General features: G+C 51.3%; 2 protein-coding genes across 2 annotated transcripts; one reads left to right on the top strand and one right to left on the bottom strand.

Moving 5' to 3' along the window:
- Positions 1-802: 802 nt before the first annotated feature.
- On the bottom strand, positions 803-12,073 carry SLC2A10 (solute carrier family 2 member 10). The gene is made up of 6 exons (XM_066561855.1): positions 12,001-12,073; positions 11,727-11,861; positions 3,650-5,029; positions 2,476-2,598; positions 1,821-1,956; positions 803-1,202 (listed from the first exon to the last, which is right to left on the bottom strand). Exons 1-6 carry the CDS (start codon positions 12,071-12,073, stop codon positions 1,106-1,108), a joined length of 1,944 nt encoding a protein of 647 aa, XP_066417952.1. The 3' UTR covers positions 803-1,105.
- A 55-nt stretch (positions 12,074-12,128) lies between these two features.
- On the top strand, positions 12,129-14,013 carry TP53RK (TP53 regulating kinase). The gene is made up of 2 exons (XM_066561618.1): positions 12,129-12,489; positions 13,004-14,013. The coding sequence occupies exons 1-2, from the start codon at positions 12,129-12,131 to the stop codon at positions 13,480-13,482; spliced, it is 840 nt and encodes a 279-aa protein (XP_066417715.1). The 3' UTR covers positions 13,483-14,013.
- Positions 14,014-17,375: the final 3,362 nt, after the last annotated feature.

The raw sequence follows: 17,375 nt of genomic DNA, 5'->3' as shown, positions 1-17,375 counted from the left end.
GACCAGCAAGCCACAACAGTTTAAGTAGAATAATAGTGAAGTTATCACAGGGTGGAAATGTAGATTTTAGGGTTTTTGGTATGGGGGTTCAGGAGGCAAGATGGAGGGAACTGGGTGTGTCCAGCCTTCCTCCTTCTTCTTCTTGGCCTCCATCTTCTGCTGTGATGTTGGCACTTTTAGATTGGTCTAGACTAGAAGCTCACTGTCTAACATAGGTGATAGGTACTGGGAAGTAATTGTAAACATTGTACACGTAGTTTTCAGTATAAAGACATAACCCTGCCCTGGGGGCAGGCAGAGTGCCTGGAGCTGCCCTGCTGGACCGACCTCGGCGGGGCAGGAGAAAATTTTTAACAAGAAGACACAATAAACAACCTTGAGACCGAGAACTGAAGAGCTCCAACTCATTCTTCAAGCACCCGGGCTGGGAAAAGAGACTTTTAACAATCTCGGGGTGGCAGCGACCCAGAAAGGCCCCGAGAGTCCCCCTGACACCCCAGCGTCCCCATCTCTGCCTTGTCCCCTGCTCAGCCCCAGGCAGGGCACCCCCAGTTCCCGCTGGCGTATCCCTCCCGCCCGGCCCCGCCAGGCCCCGGGCACAGTGTGGGGAGGCACGGAAGGGGCTCCGGGGCTGCGGGGCTCTGATTTTGGGCATTGCGGGTCGGGCCGCGGAGCCCCGAGCGGGCGGTGCCGGTGCCCACTGGCGGCAGGGCCGGCACCGTGCGGGGCCCCTCCCCGGCCCCATCCCGAGACATGGAAAACAACGCACCCTGCTCACAAACCAGCCTCAGGGATGGAGAAATCGCCAGCAAAAGCCGTGCTTTAATTCCTGCGTATAAAACCATGAATCTCTTCAATGCTAGGAGACACAAATGATTAAAAATTAAAATATATCAAAGGAAGGATGTGTTCCCTGCCTGGGAACAGAGATTCTCCAAGGACCCAAAGGACAGGCTGTTGGTGTGTTCCCAGATCCAGGGCACTGCAGGGAGAATTGCCACTGACCAGAGGTCACCAGTTCAAGGGCCCGGAGAAGAAGTGTCCTGGTGGCCCAGCCTGCTCCTCTGCTGGTGCAGCTCCTCAGGCTCGATGCTCTGGGCAGGTTTCATGAGCTGCTGGAGTGCTCCACTCTCTGGTACAGTGCATGTGTGCAGCTGGCTCCTCTTCCACGTCTCTGCTTGAGCACATTTGCTTCCCACACCCTGCTGGGCAGTGATAAGGTCAGGGGCAGCAGCAGGGAGCGGGCAGGGCTGACAGCAGGCACCCCTCCTGCCCCCAGGGCTGTGTGCTCCCTCCCCTCGGCACCAGCACCATCTCCCCTGCTCCAGCAGCGCCTGCCCTGACATCTCCATCACAACCAGGATGGCAAAACCACATTATGATCTTCCCTAGTCCATAACAAGCTTTGTGTGAAAATTACCAGGTGGGAGCCGATGTTCCATGAGATGTCTCTGCCTCAGAGGAGAAGGATCAGCCTGGGATTATTCTAAGGTTAAAGGACAGGACTATCATCCCCTCCTGCCTCCTCCCAGTCCTACCCTTCCTGTCCCATGTTGTGGTCCTGCTCTCCTCTCCTCAACCATGAGTCCTGGTTTTTAACCCATTTTTCCTGAGTGTCACTACTGCCCTGCAGCAGCACAACTGCAAGGCTCAGGGCAGTGACCTGCTGATGAAGGCACTGCAGCTTTCCCACCCTGTCCCACAGCCCTGCCACAAACTTGACATTTTCTATTTTCTCAGTAGCAATGCCACAGAGGCCGGGGGCTGGCAGTGGGCAGCCCCCAAAGGCAGCACTCCTGCTAGGACAGCAGCACACCTACCTTTTCCTGGAGAGCTGCTGCTCTATCTCCTCCAGGGACTGTCCTTTTGTTTCAGGCACAAAAAGGTAAATGAACACAACAGCCATCACTCCCATCAGCCCATAGAGAAGAAACATCCAGGAGAATCCAATGGCATCTGCAGAGATTCAGGTGTGTGAGTGTAGGAGTCACATTGTGGGGTACAAATGAAACTGGTTCCTTACTGTGAGGTGGCCACTGGTGCCTGACAGGGGCACCTTATTTTGTGAAGCCTTCAAGAGAGCTGGGAAACTCCTTATCTGCAAGGCTTGGACTGAGAATTGGCAAAGGGAAAGGCTGGTGCATGCCAGGCTTTGCCACAGCAGGGGGAAGAGGGCAGCTGAGGCCCAGGGCCAGCAGTGCCTGCTGAGCAGTGCTGTAAAGCTGCCTCTGTGGAAGCTGAAACTCTGTTTCCTGAAACTGTGGTGCTACAGTGCAGCCCAGTGGGCAACTGGGGATTTTTATAAACGAGGCTCTAACCAGAGCTGCTGATGCCTGGCTTTGCTGCTCTCAGGGGCAAAGGGTCACAGCTACTCCAGCCTCAAGTCCTCACTGTTCAAAATGCCACTTAATCTCTAAATGGCTCATGGTGGGCACCTTCCCTGTGGAAGGTGAGGGAGGGGAAGGGGCTACTTACCAATAAGGTCCAGGAAGGTGAGGCTGATCAGTAAATTAGCAGCCCAGTTAAAGCTGTTGCAGAAGGCAAAGGCTCTTCCTCTTATCCCAGCAGGGTAAATCTCACTCAGGACCAGCCAGGTCACTGCACAGATTAGAGAGATCACAAAGACAGCATGGAGTTAAGCAATTTGTTTGGGAAATGGGCAAGGGAGATTTCAGCAGGGGGTTTAAACTCTGGCTTCACCCAGCACCTGCTGCTGCTGGTGTCAAACATTCATCGATCTCAGAGGCTGATCACAGCAGAACACTGCAAACCTCCTGTGCTCAACACTTCATGCAGGAATGAAATAGCAATAAACAGGCCCAGGGAGTAAAGAAGAAGGCAGAGTAGCTGGTCACTCCATTCACAGGAGACGAAGAGATCTGACAGGCCTGCTGTCAGGTCATGCTCTTTGTAAAGAAATGAGAAAAGGGTGGAATTAAGGAGACAACATTGCATTTGCGCTAAAATCAGAGTTAAAGCAATGCATATCTTTAAGTCTCTCTCATCCTGGGGTTATTTTGCTTGAAATAATTTGCAGGCTGGCTGTCAAAACCATGAGACTTGCTCCTTGCTCACCTAACATTCTTTTCTTGATTTAAATGCTGTTTTCTCACATCAAGGCCTTTACATGCCAGGAAACAGTAGAATTTACAAGAAAGCAATAACTAATCTTTAATCTAATCTGATGAAAAACAATTAATAATAAATAGAATAAAAGAACCCCAATTGATATGGAGAAACTTCAAGAGGTTCAACTTCCAGTTCTGCACTGACTTTCATAATCACACAGCAAAGTCCCTTCAGTCCCTCTGTCCTCAGCCCTGTATTTTCCTCCTCACCAGGGTGACAGGAAGTTTATGTAGTGCTTGTAGGGTTTGTAGGATGCTCTGATTTTCCATTGAACTTCAGAGAAAAAAACAGCTTTACAAGGGTAGTGAATAGCATGGAAGAGAAAGTTATTCCAGTGCTGTAGCTGACAGAGCTGCAGTGCTAGAAAATGATTCAGGGGCCAGGAGGGGACATATTTCCAGTTCCCAGACAGTGAGCTGCTCAGCACAGCAGATACACAAGGAATGGTTCAAGCAGGCAGCTTGCAGATCAGCCCTAGTTTTATTCTCTGGGTTAATGCAAGGATAAACACCACACTTACTTGGCCCAAATCCAATTGAGAAGGCACTCACAAAAGCCATCATGCTCAGCAGTGTAATCCAATTTAAGACCGTGTGTTGTTCCCAGGGAGCAGCACTGGGAGGGGGGCCGGTGCTTTGCAGTGCTCCTTTCCTGGACTGACCTGCCAAGTCCCTTTTCTGAGTGAGGGAAGGATTAGGAACAACCTCTTTGCTTTGAGTGCTGCCAAAAACTTCCGTGAGGCTCCTTGTGGCAGCAAAACCAAGGCCTGCCTGACTTCTGGCAGCACCTGACGCAGGTGGGACAGGTGACACAGCAGCCTGGCGGAGCACAGGTGGGGTCAGGGGGTGCTGGCTGAGGCTCTGGGATGCATTGGGGCCTGTGGCTGCCCTGCAGTCCCTGGCCATGGCCAGCGGAGCCATGCGGCTGGTGAGGCCCAGGGTGGTGACAGACATGGCCATCACCACACAGCCAGCCATGAGCAGCACCCTCCTGCCTGCCCTGTCTGCCAAGGCCATGGCCACCAGCGTGGCCACCACCTTGATTGCTCCCAGCCCAACTGAGGCCAGGATGGCCGAGGAGTTGCTCTGGAACCCCACCGAGTGGAAGATTTTGGAGGCATAGCCCAGCACATTGGGCTGCCCAGTGAACTGCTGGAACAGCACCAGCCCCAGGCCCACCAGAGTCCGCCTCCTCATGTTGTCTCTGGTCCTAAAAAGATCAAGAAACGAGTAATGCTTCTCCTGACAGGGCTCCCGCTTGGCTGCTGCTCTGTCCTCTGTGTCCTGCAATGGGATGAGGCCCTTCTGGCAGTCTGAGTCCCACGAGCTTAATTTAACTGGGTTCACTGGGAGAAAGAGGATGCTGAGGAACTGCATGGCTGCCGGGGCAATGGCCAGTCCAAACATGTACCTCCACCCCTCATCCACGTCTGCAAAGACATAATTCAGTGCATAGGACAGCAGGAGGCCCACGGTGATTCCCGCCTCGTAGAGAGACACCAGCAGCCCTCGCTGGCGAGCAGCCACCATTTCTGAGACGTAGATGCAGCAGGCCATGGATGAGACAGAGATGGCAAAGCCCACGGTCACTCTCCCAATGGCCAGCATGGTGAGTGACCTGGCCAGAGTGAGGATGAGGCTGCCCACCAGCAGCACCAGGTTGCTGACCAGGATTGCTCTCCTGCGGCCGTGGCGGTCGATGAGGATGCCCCCAGCCAGGGAGGCGACGAGGGCTCCGATGAGGACGGCGCTCACCAGAACTTCTTGCTCGAAGCAGCTGAGCTGAAAGTCTGCCTGCAGCTGCAGCAGTGCTCCAGAGATTATCCCCAGCTCGTATCCAAATATCAGCCCGCCCAGGAGAGACACTGTTCCTGACAAGAGGAGGACCAGCAGTGCACGACCTGGAAAACAAGCAAGCAGTGCTAGGTTCAGTTTTCTGATGCTATAAAACAAACTGTCAGCATGCACAGGCTGGAAGAACTCTCCCAGGACAGCCACAATTTTCCATCAACAAAGTCATGATGTGGAATTCCCCCATAGGTCACTAAGTCACATGTATAGAGGCACTTGCAGACAGTCACACAACCCACCAGACTTCCACTAACTGCAGGGGTACTCATTTAGGGTGCAGAACTTGGAAATCAGGACTTTTAAACAGAGTTAAGACTTGGTTTTAAGTGCAGGACAGTGATTTGCAGTGCCTGGAGTTGTACAGTGGGATCCTCTGTTGTATCTCTTGATGGTAACTACAAAATCCATTCTGGGCAGGAAATGCAGCTTCTGCTTTCTGGTTCTGCATTATCATTTTCACATTTCAGTGCATGTGGAACAACCAGCTCTCCCTGCAGGTTCTGCATTCTTACTTCCTATATTATGGTTAAAAACCCTGCTCAAAAATGACTTTGTGGGGTGGCCCTGATTTCTTCATTTCTCCTTCTGCAGCCCACAGCTCCCAGGATCCCCAAATCAATTGCAGACTCCTCAAGTTGGTCCAGGCCCATAGGACAAACATCACTGTGAGCTGAAAAGTTTACTGTTGCCACCCTCAAACACAAGAAGTGACTCTTTGACCTTGCCCTTCCCACAGGGCTGAGTGTGCCAGTTTCCTAAGTATGCAAATTTAGCTAAAATAAGACAAAAACAGCAGCAAAAGCGACTCAAACCAACAACACCTCAAACAACCCTACAAAACCAAGGTGCTGCATATGCTTCTCACCACGGGGAGGGGATGAAGGGGTGACCATGTGTGAACCATGAGCCATGTTTGTTCCACCAGCAGGGATTGCACTGAGGCAAGAGCTGATGTCCTCTGAGGACAGAAGTGACACTGATCTCACCTCCAATCACACTTTTGAAGCATAGGTGAAGTGGATTAGTTTTGGGGTTTGTGCTGTTTTGCAGCATGTAATGCTATCTGTGTTCTTTTATTTAATTAGAAATACTCACAGTTTTGGTAGGCTGTACATGGAAAAAATGTGGGCACAACTACCAGACCATGGAAACTTTTCTCACCCTGCTGAAGGACTTTTTTCCTGTCACAAGCTGTGTTTAATGGGAAGTGTCTCTGCTTGGCTTTTAATTACCGTTATCAATAAAGGCTATTTCTCAGTGATGGCTGTATATAAATACAATTATTTTTATTTATTCTGCAACCCTTATTTGTGCTACTTATGCCATCCCAGCTATCCCAGTCCCTCCCACCATGCTCTGAGTGACCATCTGCGCTGCTTTTAGCACTCCTTGTCCATGTTATGCAGATAATTAGAAAAAATATCTGCTGACAACATATGGCATAAGTGGCCATCCCATTAGCTTCAGGCCACAAATTCTATTAGACAGACAGTCCCATGGCTGATTTCATCAGGTTTTGCTGCATTTCTCGTTAACTTAATAAGCACTCGTGGCTTATGAACTTTGACTGAAATCCAGTTTGTGTATGGTCTATTCTGACGTAGCTGGGGAATTTGAGGACTCTTCAGATCTCCGCATGAGGACAGAAGGTTTGATGGAGCAAGGAGCTGTGCCAGGCGATTCTCTCCCTACAGCAAACCGGTGGGAGCACCGTGCTGCAGGACAGGGCAGTGACCCTCTGTCCGGCCGGGCTGGGGCTGGCACCGGGCTGAGCCGGGCTCTGCTCGCAGCAAGGCCAAGCAATCCGCACGGCACAGCAAACCCAGCTCCCTCCATGCTCCCGAGCCCGCTCCCCTCCCGGGACAGCCGCGGGAACGAACCACAGGAAATTCCTTGGCTCCTCTGCTCGCTGTACGCGCTGCCGGGACCGCTAAAAACAGCACAGAAAGAAAGGAAGGGGCGGGGGATGCACCCAAGCCTTTAGCAAAAGTTGCAAACTTTTTTGTTTGTTTGTTTGTTTGTTTGGAAATTCCTCCCCGGGGCAGTGCGTTCCCGTTCCTCCCCGGCTGCCCCCGTGCCCCCCATCCCGTCCCGTCCCGTCCCGCACTCACCCATGGCGGGGCCGAGCCCCGGAGCGCAGCGGGGCGGAGCGGGCCCGGAGCGGCGGCCGGAGCCACGTCGCTGTGCCCTGCCCCCGGCCGGGCAGCCTGGGGCTTGTAGTCGCCCTGCCCGCCCCTCTCGGGGGCGGGGGTCCCGGCCCGGGGGCGCTGCGCCGGCCCGGGGCGATGCCGGGAGCGGAGCCGGGTCCCCGGGGGTGGCGGAGCCCGGCGGGACACGGAGGTGCGCGGTGATTCGGTCCGTGTGAAAAGCGCCAATCACTTGTTTTTAAAATGTTAAAAGTTTAATAGTAATGAAATGGTTCTAAAAATAGTAAAACAGTTAGAGTAATAATAATGTGGATAATTTGGATTAGGGCAATATGAGACAATAGAAACTAAGAGTTACCTTTTCCTAGGCAGCATAAGCCCGAAAAAGGACACCCATTAACAGAAGATTAACCCTTTAAAACAATAGCCTGTTGCATATTCATACAGCTCACACATGATGCATAAATTCCATTCAAACACAGGATTCTGTCTGGTCAGTGTCAGCTTCTTCCTCTTAGCCCTAACGGCGTCATCCTGCCCGTGCGAGGTGGGAAGTTCATTTCTCCTGATAATGGAGCAATAAATTCTCTGAAAGATTTAGGTGTCCTGTGGCTGCTATCTCAGTGCGAATCCTTTCTTTAGGAAAAAAGTATCCCACATAGCATAATTTCTATTTTAACATTTTGTTATAACCTAAAACTACTTAAGAGAATTAATACAGCATTACTTTCTTACACAACAGATATAATATTCATTTTAATATTTGTGAAAAGCCAATCATAAAATAGGCATTTTTCACAGTCCAGAAACAAGGATGTGGCTCTGGTGGCTGGAATGTCAGCTCTGTCCCCAGTTTCACTGCAAGAAGAGAAATCTCCTCACTGCCAGCAGAGCTGCTCTTGTGCAGCTCTCTCTAGACGAGAAAGCCTTCAGAAAGTGCACAAGAGATTGACAGTTTATTCATGTTTTTGGGTAGCTCGGCTGGAAAGCCACAGAAACCTGCTAAGAAAGGAGTGGCCACTTGGAAGCTGAACCAGTTCATGGCAGACAGCAAACACTACATGGCTGTGTCTGGGCTAATGTTCCACATTTGGGGAGCACAGGGGGATGCAGGGGATGCACTGTGATCTTGCCCATGATCTCTGGCCCCCAGAGTTCAAGCCAAGGCACTTTGGGTGAGCTGTGTTAGGAACTGGAGGAGATGTCTCCCATTCATTATTCCCCATCATGCCAGGCAAAGAGCCAGAGAGAACCTGGAGTCCTCATCAGCCTCAGGGCAAACTCACTCTTGGCTACATGATCTCCAATTTGCCTGAACAATCCCTTCTTTCTGAAATTATTTCAGTGTGAGAAGGAATAAATTACATTTTTCTCTATGGTCACTCAGCATTTATTTTTCTGCCACCTGAACATTTTCTGGAGGCTTCTTGGTCTCCGTCAGGACAAGAAATATTATTAACTGACAACAAGAAGGTGAGGTCTTGGTGAGCACAGGTGAGCACAGGTGAGCACAGCTTTATGGTGTGTTTACCAAAGGAGGACAAAAAAATGACACCAGTGTGTACAGAAATGCAGCTGTCACATGGACACTGTGGAGGCTGTGGGTTATTGCCCTCTGGAGAAAAGGGTGAAAACCTGCTATGATGTACAGCAGGCATAATTTGGAGGGAAAAAAAAAATCTTTCTTTGGGGTCCTTAAAGTACAGCTTTCTTATCACACCTTCTGAAGCCAGTGGGTGTTCTGGGCCAGCTGAAAGAATTCACAGAATTCACAGAATGATTGGGTTGAAAGAGACCCTCAGGATCATCAAGTCCAACCCATTCCCCAACACAACTAAACCATGGCACCGAGTGCCACATCCAATCTTTTTTTAAAACACCTGAGAACGCCCTGGGGGGGTTGGATCCACCAATGCTTCGTGCCTGCAGGCACCTTCCTGTCCTTGCTTCCTCCCGTGATGCCTTCCCCCTCCTCCTCCTCTGCAGTCCGTGTCTCTCGGCAGTGCCTTTTCCCCTCCGATCCTTATCTCGATCCTTATCTCGCTCCCGACTGCCGGGCTTGCGGGGCGCGTTCCTGCCTGGCAGGCGGACAGCTCCTCCCCAGGGCTGACACATCCATCCCCGGGGCTGAGATATCCATCCCAGGGCTGACACATCCATCCCCGGGCTGCAACATCCATCCCAGGGCTGAAACATCCATCCCCAGGGCTGAAACATCCATCCCCAGGGCTGAAACATCCATCCCCAGGGCTGAAACATCCATCCCCAGGGCTGAAACATCCATCCCCGGGCTGCAACATCCATCCCAGGGCTGAAACATCCATCCCCAGGGCTGAAACATCCATCCCCAGGGCTAACACATCCCCAGGGCTGACCTGACACATCCATCCCAGGGCTGAGGCATCATCCCCAGGGCTGACACATCCCCAGGGCTGACACATCCATGCCAGGGCTGAGCCTCAGGAATGTGCTCCTGAGAGTCCGAGCTCTGCCTTGGAACCGCAGCCTGTGTTTGGCACCACCACCTGCCTGTGATTGCTGGAAATGTTACTTTCTACCTCTGGGCTAGAGCACCTGAAAGAGGCTGTAAAATGACAAATTGAAATACAAATACAACAGGAGAAAGAAGTCCATCCTGGGAAAAGGAAGATATGTTCAAGAATCCTCATCACACCCTCAAGAGTATTTTCTTCTATTATGGTTGACCCTTAGGAAGGGGCTCAGGGGACCAAAGTGACAAAAGTCAATTCAGTTCTTGATGGAAGTGATGGTCCCTGAGCTGGCAGAAGCCTCACAGCTGGCCTGGATGGAGCCAGCTCGCAAGAGCTGCATTTATTGCACATTCATTTATTGCATTTATTGCACATTCATTTACATCCCAGAGAGGTTTCTCCTCCTGGTGCCAGGCTGCAGGTGTTTTCTGTTAGGATGTCCTAACCCAGGGGTTCCCTGGCAATGCTGGTCAGCAGTGCTGGTCCCAGCAGGAATCCTGTTTCCTTGTAAATTTTAGGGATGATTCCAGCATGGGACCCTGCAACAACTCAAACTCATCCCTTTTCCCATCTGTCCAGCTCAGAGGATGGTAGCCTCTATCTCTAAATAAGCTGGGAGAGCTGTTTCCAGGGCTGAACATGATGCCAAAGGATCTGTAGGACACCAGGGAGGAGCCCATGAGACCTGTCTTGATTCCCATTAGCTTTGTTTGCTGGGCTGCAATTTTTAACTTAATTACATTGTTTGCAAAAGGAGAGTTTGTAAATGCTTGTCACCAGGAGCACAGAGTTACATAATGAAACCATTTACCAGTCTGTGGCTTCAGAGCAGTTCTCTGGGGTGATCCAATATTCCAATAAAAATACTGGGTGATACCATAAATATTGTAAATGGCTCTAGTTAGTTTCCAAGGGCTATGTCAACTGTTTATTGCTTTAAAAGAGAAAAGAATAAGTGAAATCACAGGGAAGATAAAATTTAAATAAATAAAATAAAGGGGGAAATAAAGCAAAAATATTTTCTTTCATATTTTGAAAGCTCTGGAGGAGGTTTTAGCCAGCATGAGAGAAAACCATCATGTTTGCCAGAATAATGAACCCAAGGCTATGTGTGAGCACTTGCTTATAGGTTGTATATGTGCATTTATGGGGGTATCTGTGCACAGATGCTCTGATAAAATCTGTTCACAACACGGGAAAACCTGCTCTATTTGAGTGTTTGAGGCATTTGCAAATTCCAGCCACAGAGAATTCACCCAATTCCCTGGGCAAGCCCTGCCACAGCTGCAGGAGGGTGCCACGGGTGGGCAGAATTGCAGGATGGATTATCTGTATCATTGAAACCTTGGGAAGGTTGTTTAAAAGTTGTCACTGAAGCAAGATAAATATTTGCCAGGCATGATCCCACCGTGCAATGACATGTAAGCTGTGTGGAATGTGTTAATAAAATATAAATGTTCTGAAAAGGAAACAAATGCTGTGCGTGAGAAAACAAAGACAAAATGGACTTGAGGCACCTCCAAAAGCAACAATTGAAAACATATTGACATGGACTGGGCTGAATTCTCTTGTATCTTCTGAGGAACGTATTTGCTGTAGGTGCAGATCACCCAGTGGGGCAGTGGGTTTTCAGGGTGCCATAAAAACCCAAACACTGCTCCAATGAGATTTATGAGGATAATGAGGTTTATCCATCTCTTAATAAGATGGCAATGAGGGACTTGGCTGCTGGAGGAAGGGGGAATCACCTGACTCACAGATAAGAGGCCCATGGCAGAGCTGGGGCAGGAGCTTTGGTGGTGCCCAGCGTGGGGACCCGAGGTGACAGCACAGCCCTGCTGCAGGCTGCTGACCCTGTCAGCTTAGGGGCAAAGCCCAGCCACACCTGGGCAGCTGCAGTGGGTCTGCACGGGCTCCAGCAGAGGCTTTTGGCACACGGCACAGCCAGTGATGGACCATGCTGGTGGTGATGTCCCAGAGGTGGAGCCCCCATGGTGATGCTGCAGTGGTGACTGCGGTGTCCCAGGGATGATGGGACATCCCTGGAACCCCGGAGGGGGGTTCCACAGTGATGCTGGGAGAACTTCGGGGGAACTACAAGCTCCCACTTGACACCTCGGGAAGAAACACATCCAACATCTTTCCTTGCGAGCCTTGGATCAGCTGCAAGTCTCGCTCCTGCACCGGCAAAACCACGGGAGGGCGCGCCGGCTCGGGGATGCTCGGGAACGAGTCCCACCATGCTGCAGTTACCCAGAGGCAAGCAGAGGCCAGCAGGGTTCCCGGGGGGAAGCACAGGGAGGGGTTTGGAAGAAGCAGCGCCGGCAGCCCCGGGAGCAGAGCGGGGCAGGGCGCGTTATAGCGGGGGCGGCCGAGCGGTACAGCCGGGCGGCGCTTCGGCACTTCGTACCTTTCCGTCACGGCCCACCGAGCGCTGCCGAGTATGGCCGGACATTACCGAGCTCTACCGAACAGGCGCCCCCGCGCATGCGCTGTTGTGTGTCGCAACGATGGCGGCGACCCAGGCGGAGGCGGGCGGTGCGCGGTCGGTCATGGCCGGGGCCCCGGGCGCTGCCATGGCCGACGTGGGGGCCGAGCTGGGAGCCGCGGGCCGCGCCGCGGACGGTGCGGAGTGCGGGGCGGGCGACGCCATGGTGGCGGAGGAGCCGCCGGCGCCGCCGGCGCTGCCGGGGCTGCGGCTGGTGCAGCAGGGCGCTGAGGCGCACGTGTACCGCGGGCTCTTCCTCGGCCGGGCGGCCGTGGCCAAGCTCCGCGTCCCGAAGCGCTACCGACACCCCGCGCTGGAGGAGCGCCTCAGCCGGCGGCGCATGGCCCAGGAGGCGCGGTCGCTGCTGCGGTGCCGGCGGGCAGGTGGGCATGGGGGCGGCCGGGCCGGGCCGGGCTGGGGCTGCCTGGCAGGGCGGACAGACAGACAGACACACCCCGGGGCAGGACACACGGACTGACAATGTGAGCCCCAGCACCCCGGCTCCTCAGGTCGCTCAGGGCAGATTTCAGGCACTTAGCGCCGTCCTGAAGGATGCCGGGCTTCTGAGCCCGGGGCGACGCGCTCTGCTCTCTCAGAGTGCCCCTGAAGCTCGTCTTGCCCTCGGTGTGTCCCAGAGTGTGTTTTATCGGGGAGGCTCCCCCTGGAGGGGCTGGGCTGTCAAAAGGTTTGAGCTGCCAGGTCCGTGTAAGGCTGCGGGGCTGTGCAGATGGCTTGGATTGAGTGTTGGCCAGGCCACTCCAAGGGGTGGATCACCGGTGGCTGGGTGTGATCTTAACTGGCATTTCTGCTTAAGGCTTTTATCGGTTGTGTTTTGTTAAAATAAAGCTGGGAATTGTGTAAATTAACTGCTCACATTTGATTTGTTCTTTTAAATAGGGATTCCAGCGCCAGTGGTCTACTTCGTGGATTATGTCACCAACTCCATCTATCTTGAAGATATTGTAGACTCAATTACTGTTCAGGATCATATTTATTCAGTACAAAAGAGTGGGAATGATACCAGCGACCTCCATAAGTTAGCAGAGAAGATGGGTGAGCTGTTAGCAAGGATGCACGATGAGGATATCATCCATGGGGATCTCACAACTGCCAATCTCCTCCTGCGGCCACCCACGGAGAAGCTGGACCTGGTGTTGATAGACTTTGGACTCAGTTTTATTTCAGGTCTTCCAGAGGATAAAGGAGTTGATTTGTATGTTCTGGAAAAAGCCTTCATTAGCACTCATCCAGATACTGAAGCGATGTTCCAAGCTCTGCTAAAGACCTACGCAGCCACGTCTAAAAAATCTGGTCCTGTCATCAAAAAGCTGGATGAGGTTCGGCTAAGGGGGAGGAAGAGATCCATGATTGGGTAGAAGAGAGTGGGGTTAGGGATGGAGAAATAGTAGGTTTTGCAAAGAGGGTTATTTATATTTCTAGTTGGTTTTATTTCACAGATCACTATTTTGATAACTGTGTCTTCAAATAAATAAACTTGAAAGAGTTTTAAGTGTCATCAAGTAACCAAATTGTGAGATTGGGGCATAGCCAAGGGAGAAACAATTAGAGGTCACTTCTGTCCTACATGTTAAATATTTCTAATACAAAATAGTTTACAATGTCATTCTACTCATCTTTGTGTGGTTAGAATCATTCAGAGCAATCTTTCTTGGCCTGTAGACCATAAATTTGTGGGAGGTTCTTATTTCAGAGACTACAAAATAGCATCTACAAAAGGTAACTGAGAAAAACAAGTATGTTGTTTTTCTCAGAAGACTTTACAGCAAAGGGTTTAAATCTATTATAAATGACTCAACACATCCTGAAAATTTTCAGAACTGAATTCTGGAACATGGGCAATGCTGAAATACCAAACATAATACTAAACATAAACCAGTTTTATTTTCTTCTGGTAGTAAATTGTCTTTTTTTACTCTCAGTCAATAGTACTGTCTGAAAGAAATATAAAATTTGTTAATTTGTTAAGTGTAGTTTTCTACTGAGACACTTTAAGCAAGAAGCCTGCTGTAAATTTCCTGTTTTGGAGCTTTACAGGGGGGACTGCTGGTATTGCTGTTGCCTGCTCAGGTAGGTGGTTGGCAGAGGTAGGTGGTAATTGTCTTTTTCTTGTAATGTTTTCTCTATATTACTTCGTTTTTCTGGCTTACTGTATCTAATAGTGTGAATGGAAGGTGTGCCAGGGGAAAATCTTGCACACCCCACAGTGGGTGGGTTAGGAGATGTGAGCAGGTTGGGGTGTGAATGTGGGAGCATCATTGTCTGCAGGTAGTGATGCAAAGAAACGGTGAACTTCTTGTTGAGCAATTTGCTGTGCTGGGCAGTCTGGATCCATCGGGAAGATCCTCTGTGCTTTTGTGCACTCCCTTGTTCTCTGAAACCGCTCGTGGAAAAGAGGGAGTGGAGTCCTTTGCCTCTGCACAGCCTCGGGCCGGTCCCGTACGGATCAGGATGGGGAGGAGGCGGCTGTGAGGAGCTGCTCTGCCAGGCAGGACAGAGGGATCAGGGCTTTCCCTGCCCTCTTGGAGCGGCGCAGCCGAGCAGAGGGACCGGAACGGGCGGCGCCGAGAACCACCAGGCGCCTCCGCAGCCCCGGCTTCACTCCGCGCGGTGGCGCCGCCGCAGCGCCGCCGCCCCCGGTCGCGCAGGTGCTCGGTTCGCGTCCCGCGGCCCGCAAGTGTCCTGGCGCGGCGGGCTGCCCGTGCCCGGCGCGCATTTCACCTCTTGCCAGAAAAGCCGCTGGGCGAGTGCCCGACCTCGGCGAGTGGGGCACGGGTTCCACCGCCCAGCCACAGCTTTGGTACCGCGCGCCCGGCTCCCTGCAGCTGCCGTGTTTTGTTCAGTGCATGCGTGCCCCGTGTGCCGCGAGAGCGGGGCTGGAGGAGCCCCTGCTGCTGCTGCACCTTCTGCTCCTCGGCCCAGCTGGAGCACACACGGGCACGCTCGGATCGGATCGGTCCATCCAGAGCTCACACGGGCACTCGGATCGGTGTTCCCCGGTGTCCCGCGGGCTGCTGGAGCCTCATGGCACGGTGGGAGCAGGTGGATGTGAGCTCACAAGTCCCCAAATGAGGGATGTGAGCCCTGAGTGCCGGCCCCGCAGGGGAGGCAGCAGCCTTGACCCCCTTGCCCGCCGTCCCCCATCTGTACAAACAGCGCTGTCCCCGCTCCCGGTGATGCCAGGATTGAGTTCTGTTTGCAAAGCCCTTTGAAGAAGCGTGTTTCCAGCTATCGCCGTGTTTGTTGAAATGCGGCTCTCCCTGCGGGACAGCGGAGCAGAAACAAAAGCGATCCGCGGGCGGTGCTCAGGGCGATCCGCGGTGCCCTGAGCTGGGTCGGCAGCCTGTGGCCAGGCCAGTCCCCCCGCGGAGCTGTGCGTGGGACTGCCCTTCGAGCAGGGACTGCTGAACTGGCCTCTGCTGAAACCAGCTCCGGGATGGAGCTTCAAAACAAAGCAGGACATTACTGGTCATGAAAAGCAAAATGTTTTGTTTTTTCACTGCGTGATAAACTCCTCCTTGTTATATAAGTGTTACTTTCTCCACATCTGTGTTAGGGCTTGTTGATATTTCCTCTTGCTCAGCCTGGCGTGTCAGATGGATTGCTGTAGAGAATGGTGAACTGTTGCTGTTTGAAGGTGGAAAAATCTCAGCAGGTTCATGTCCAGCAAAAAGGACACTCTGGACATGCAAAGTGTCCACCCCACATCTTCTTGCAGCCTCAGCTGTATCAGCCCCTCAGGAGCTGGACTCAATGATCCTTGGGTTCCCTTCCAACTCACTCTGTGATGCTGGGACGAGTTGTGTCTGCAGCAGCACCTCCTTGGATGAAAACCACTGGTTCCCTGATTGGTTCACAGGGCAGGTGGAGGTTCCAGTTTTTGTTGGCTGGGAATAGCTTGACATGCTGCTGTGTTAGCTTTCTGTGCATCTCTGTACTCATAAGCAGAGAGATTTCAATTACTATTAGTGTTGTTATTAAAATAATTTGCCATTGCATTATTAACACTCAGGCTTTATGTGCAGTGCATGTCCATTCTTGTAAGGTAAATAGGACTTCTTTTCTTTTCTTTTCTTTTCTTTTCTTTTCTTTTCTTTTCTTTTCTTTTCTTTTCTTTTCTTTTCTTTTCTTTTCTTTTCTTTTCTTTTCTTTTCTTTTCTTTTCTTTTCTTTTCTTTTCTTTTCTTTTCTTTTCTTTTCTCTTCTCTTCTCTTCTCTTCTCTTTTTTTTTCTGCCTGTTTATCTGCTGCAAATCCACTTTTGAGCCACCAATATTCTTCCAGAGTTTTGCCTGACTTTTTACAAAGTCCTTGCAGCCCACACTGGTGTTAGTGGTGATGTCCTGCCCTGTCCTACCCAGAGGGGCTGTTCTCCCTAAGGCTTTGTTGTCCTTCAGCCCCTCCAAAACCTTCTTGCTTGCCTGTTGGGGGACCCTGAGATTGTGGGATGTAACAAAAGGTGGCTGGTGGTGCACAAAGCCACTGGGGGTCCCTCTGCCACCATCACTAGCAGCAGGAAAATCTGTATGTTCAGGGAAAACCTTTGAGCAGAATGTATTTACAGCTGTGTGCTGAATGTACAGTTGATCACTCTGGGTCTTTCTACTGCTTGAATCTTTTTGCTTTTAAAAGTGAATTGCTGTCTCAGGGTGTCAACTCCAGGCCTGCTGGGAACAGCTTCATTTCCAGAGTCTTCCCAGCACCTCCTTGACCTTGCTGTACACCTGGATATCACTCAAAAATGCCATGAATACAAGGAGGTGCAGACAAGATGTGGAAAGAGGAATGAAAGAAATGAGAGAAAGACAAATTAAATGGAAATAGAGACATTTTGTCAGCACAAAGTGCAGTGTAGTATTTCTGAGGAAATTGCTGATTTTCGATGGAGTTGCCTTTTCTGTTTATTTTGGTATCTGACATCATCAGTGGTTTCTGTGGTGGGAGTGGGGAGCTCTTGGTTACCAGCCTGACTTTAGGTTGGCAATAAGACCAAGTTCTGTTTTGCCCACTGATGCCATGGAGGCAGAACTGAACTAAGGGGATTTTTGGAGATAAATATGAGTTGGAGACCTAGAGGAGCACTAAGAAGAAAAAGAAACATCAAAAAAACCCCCCATACAAGCAAGGAACAGGGATGGAGACACTGTTGAATAATCTGGGAATGCTGTTGCCATGAATTTTGGACAGTGGCTGCTCTGTGATGGCAGTTACTGTGTGTAAATGTAAAAACTATGCATACAAGATATATGGTGT

The sequence above is a fragment of the Molothrus aeneus genome, chromosome 17, assembly GCF_037042795.1.
Source record: "Molothrus aeneus isolate 106 chromosome 17, BPBGC_Maene_1.0, whole genome shotgun sequence".
Classification (NCBI taxonomy): domain Eukaryota; kingdom Metazoa; phylum Chordata; class Aves; order Passeriformes; family Icteridae; genus Molothrus; species Molothrus aeneus.
Note: the sequence above shows the minus strand (reverse complement) of the source record. Positions and strands in the feature narration are given on the sequence as shown.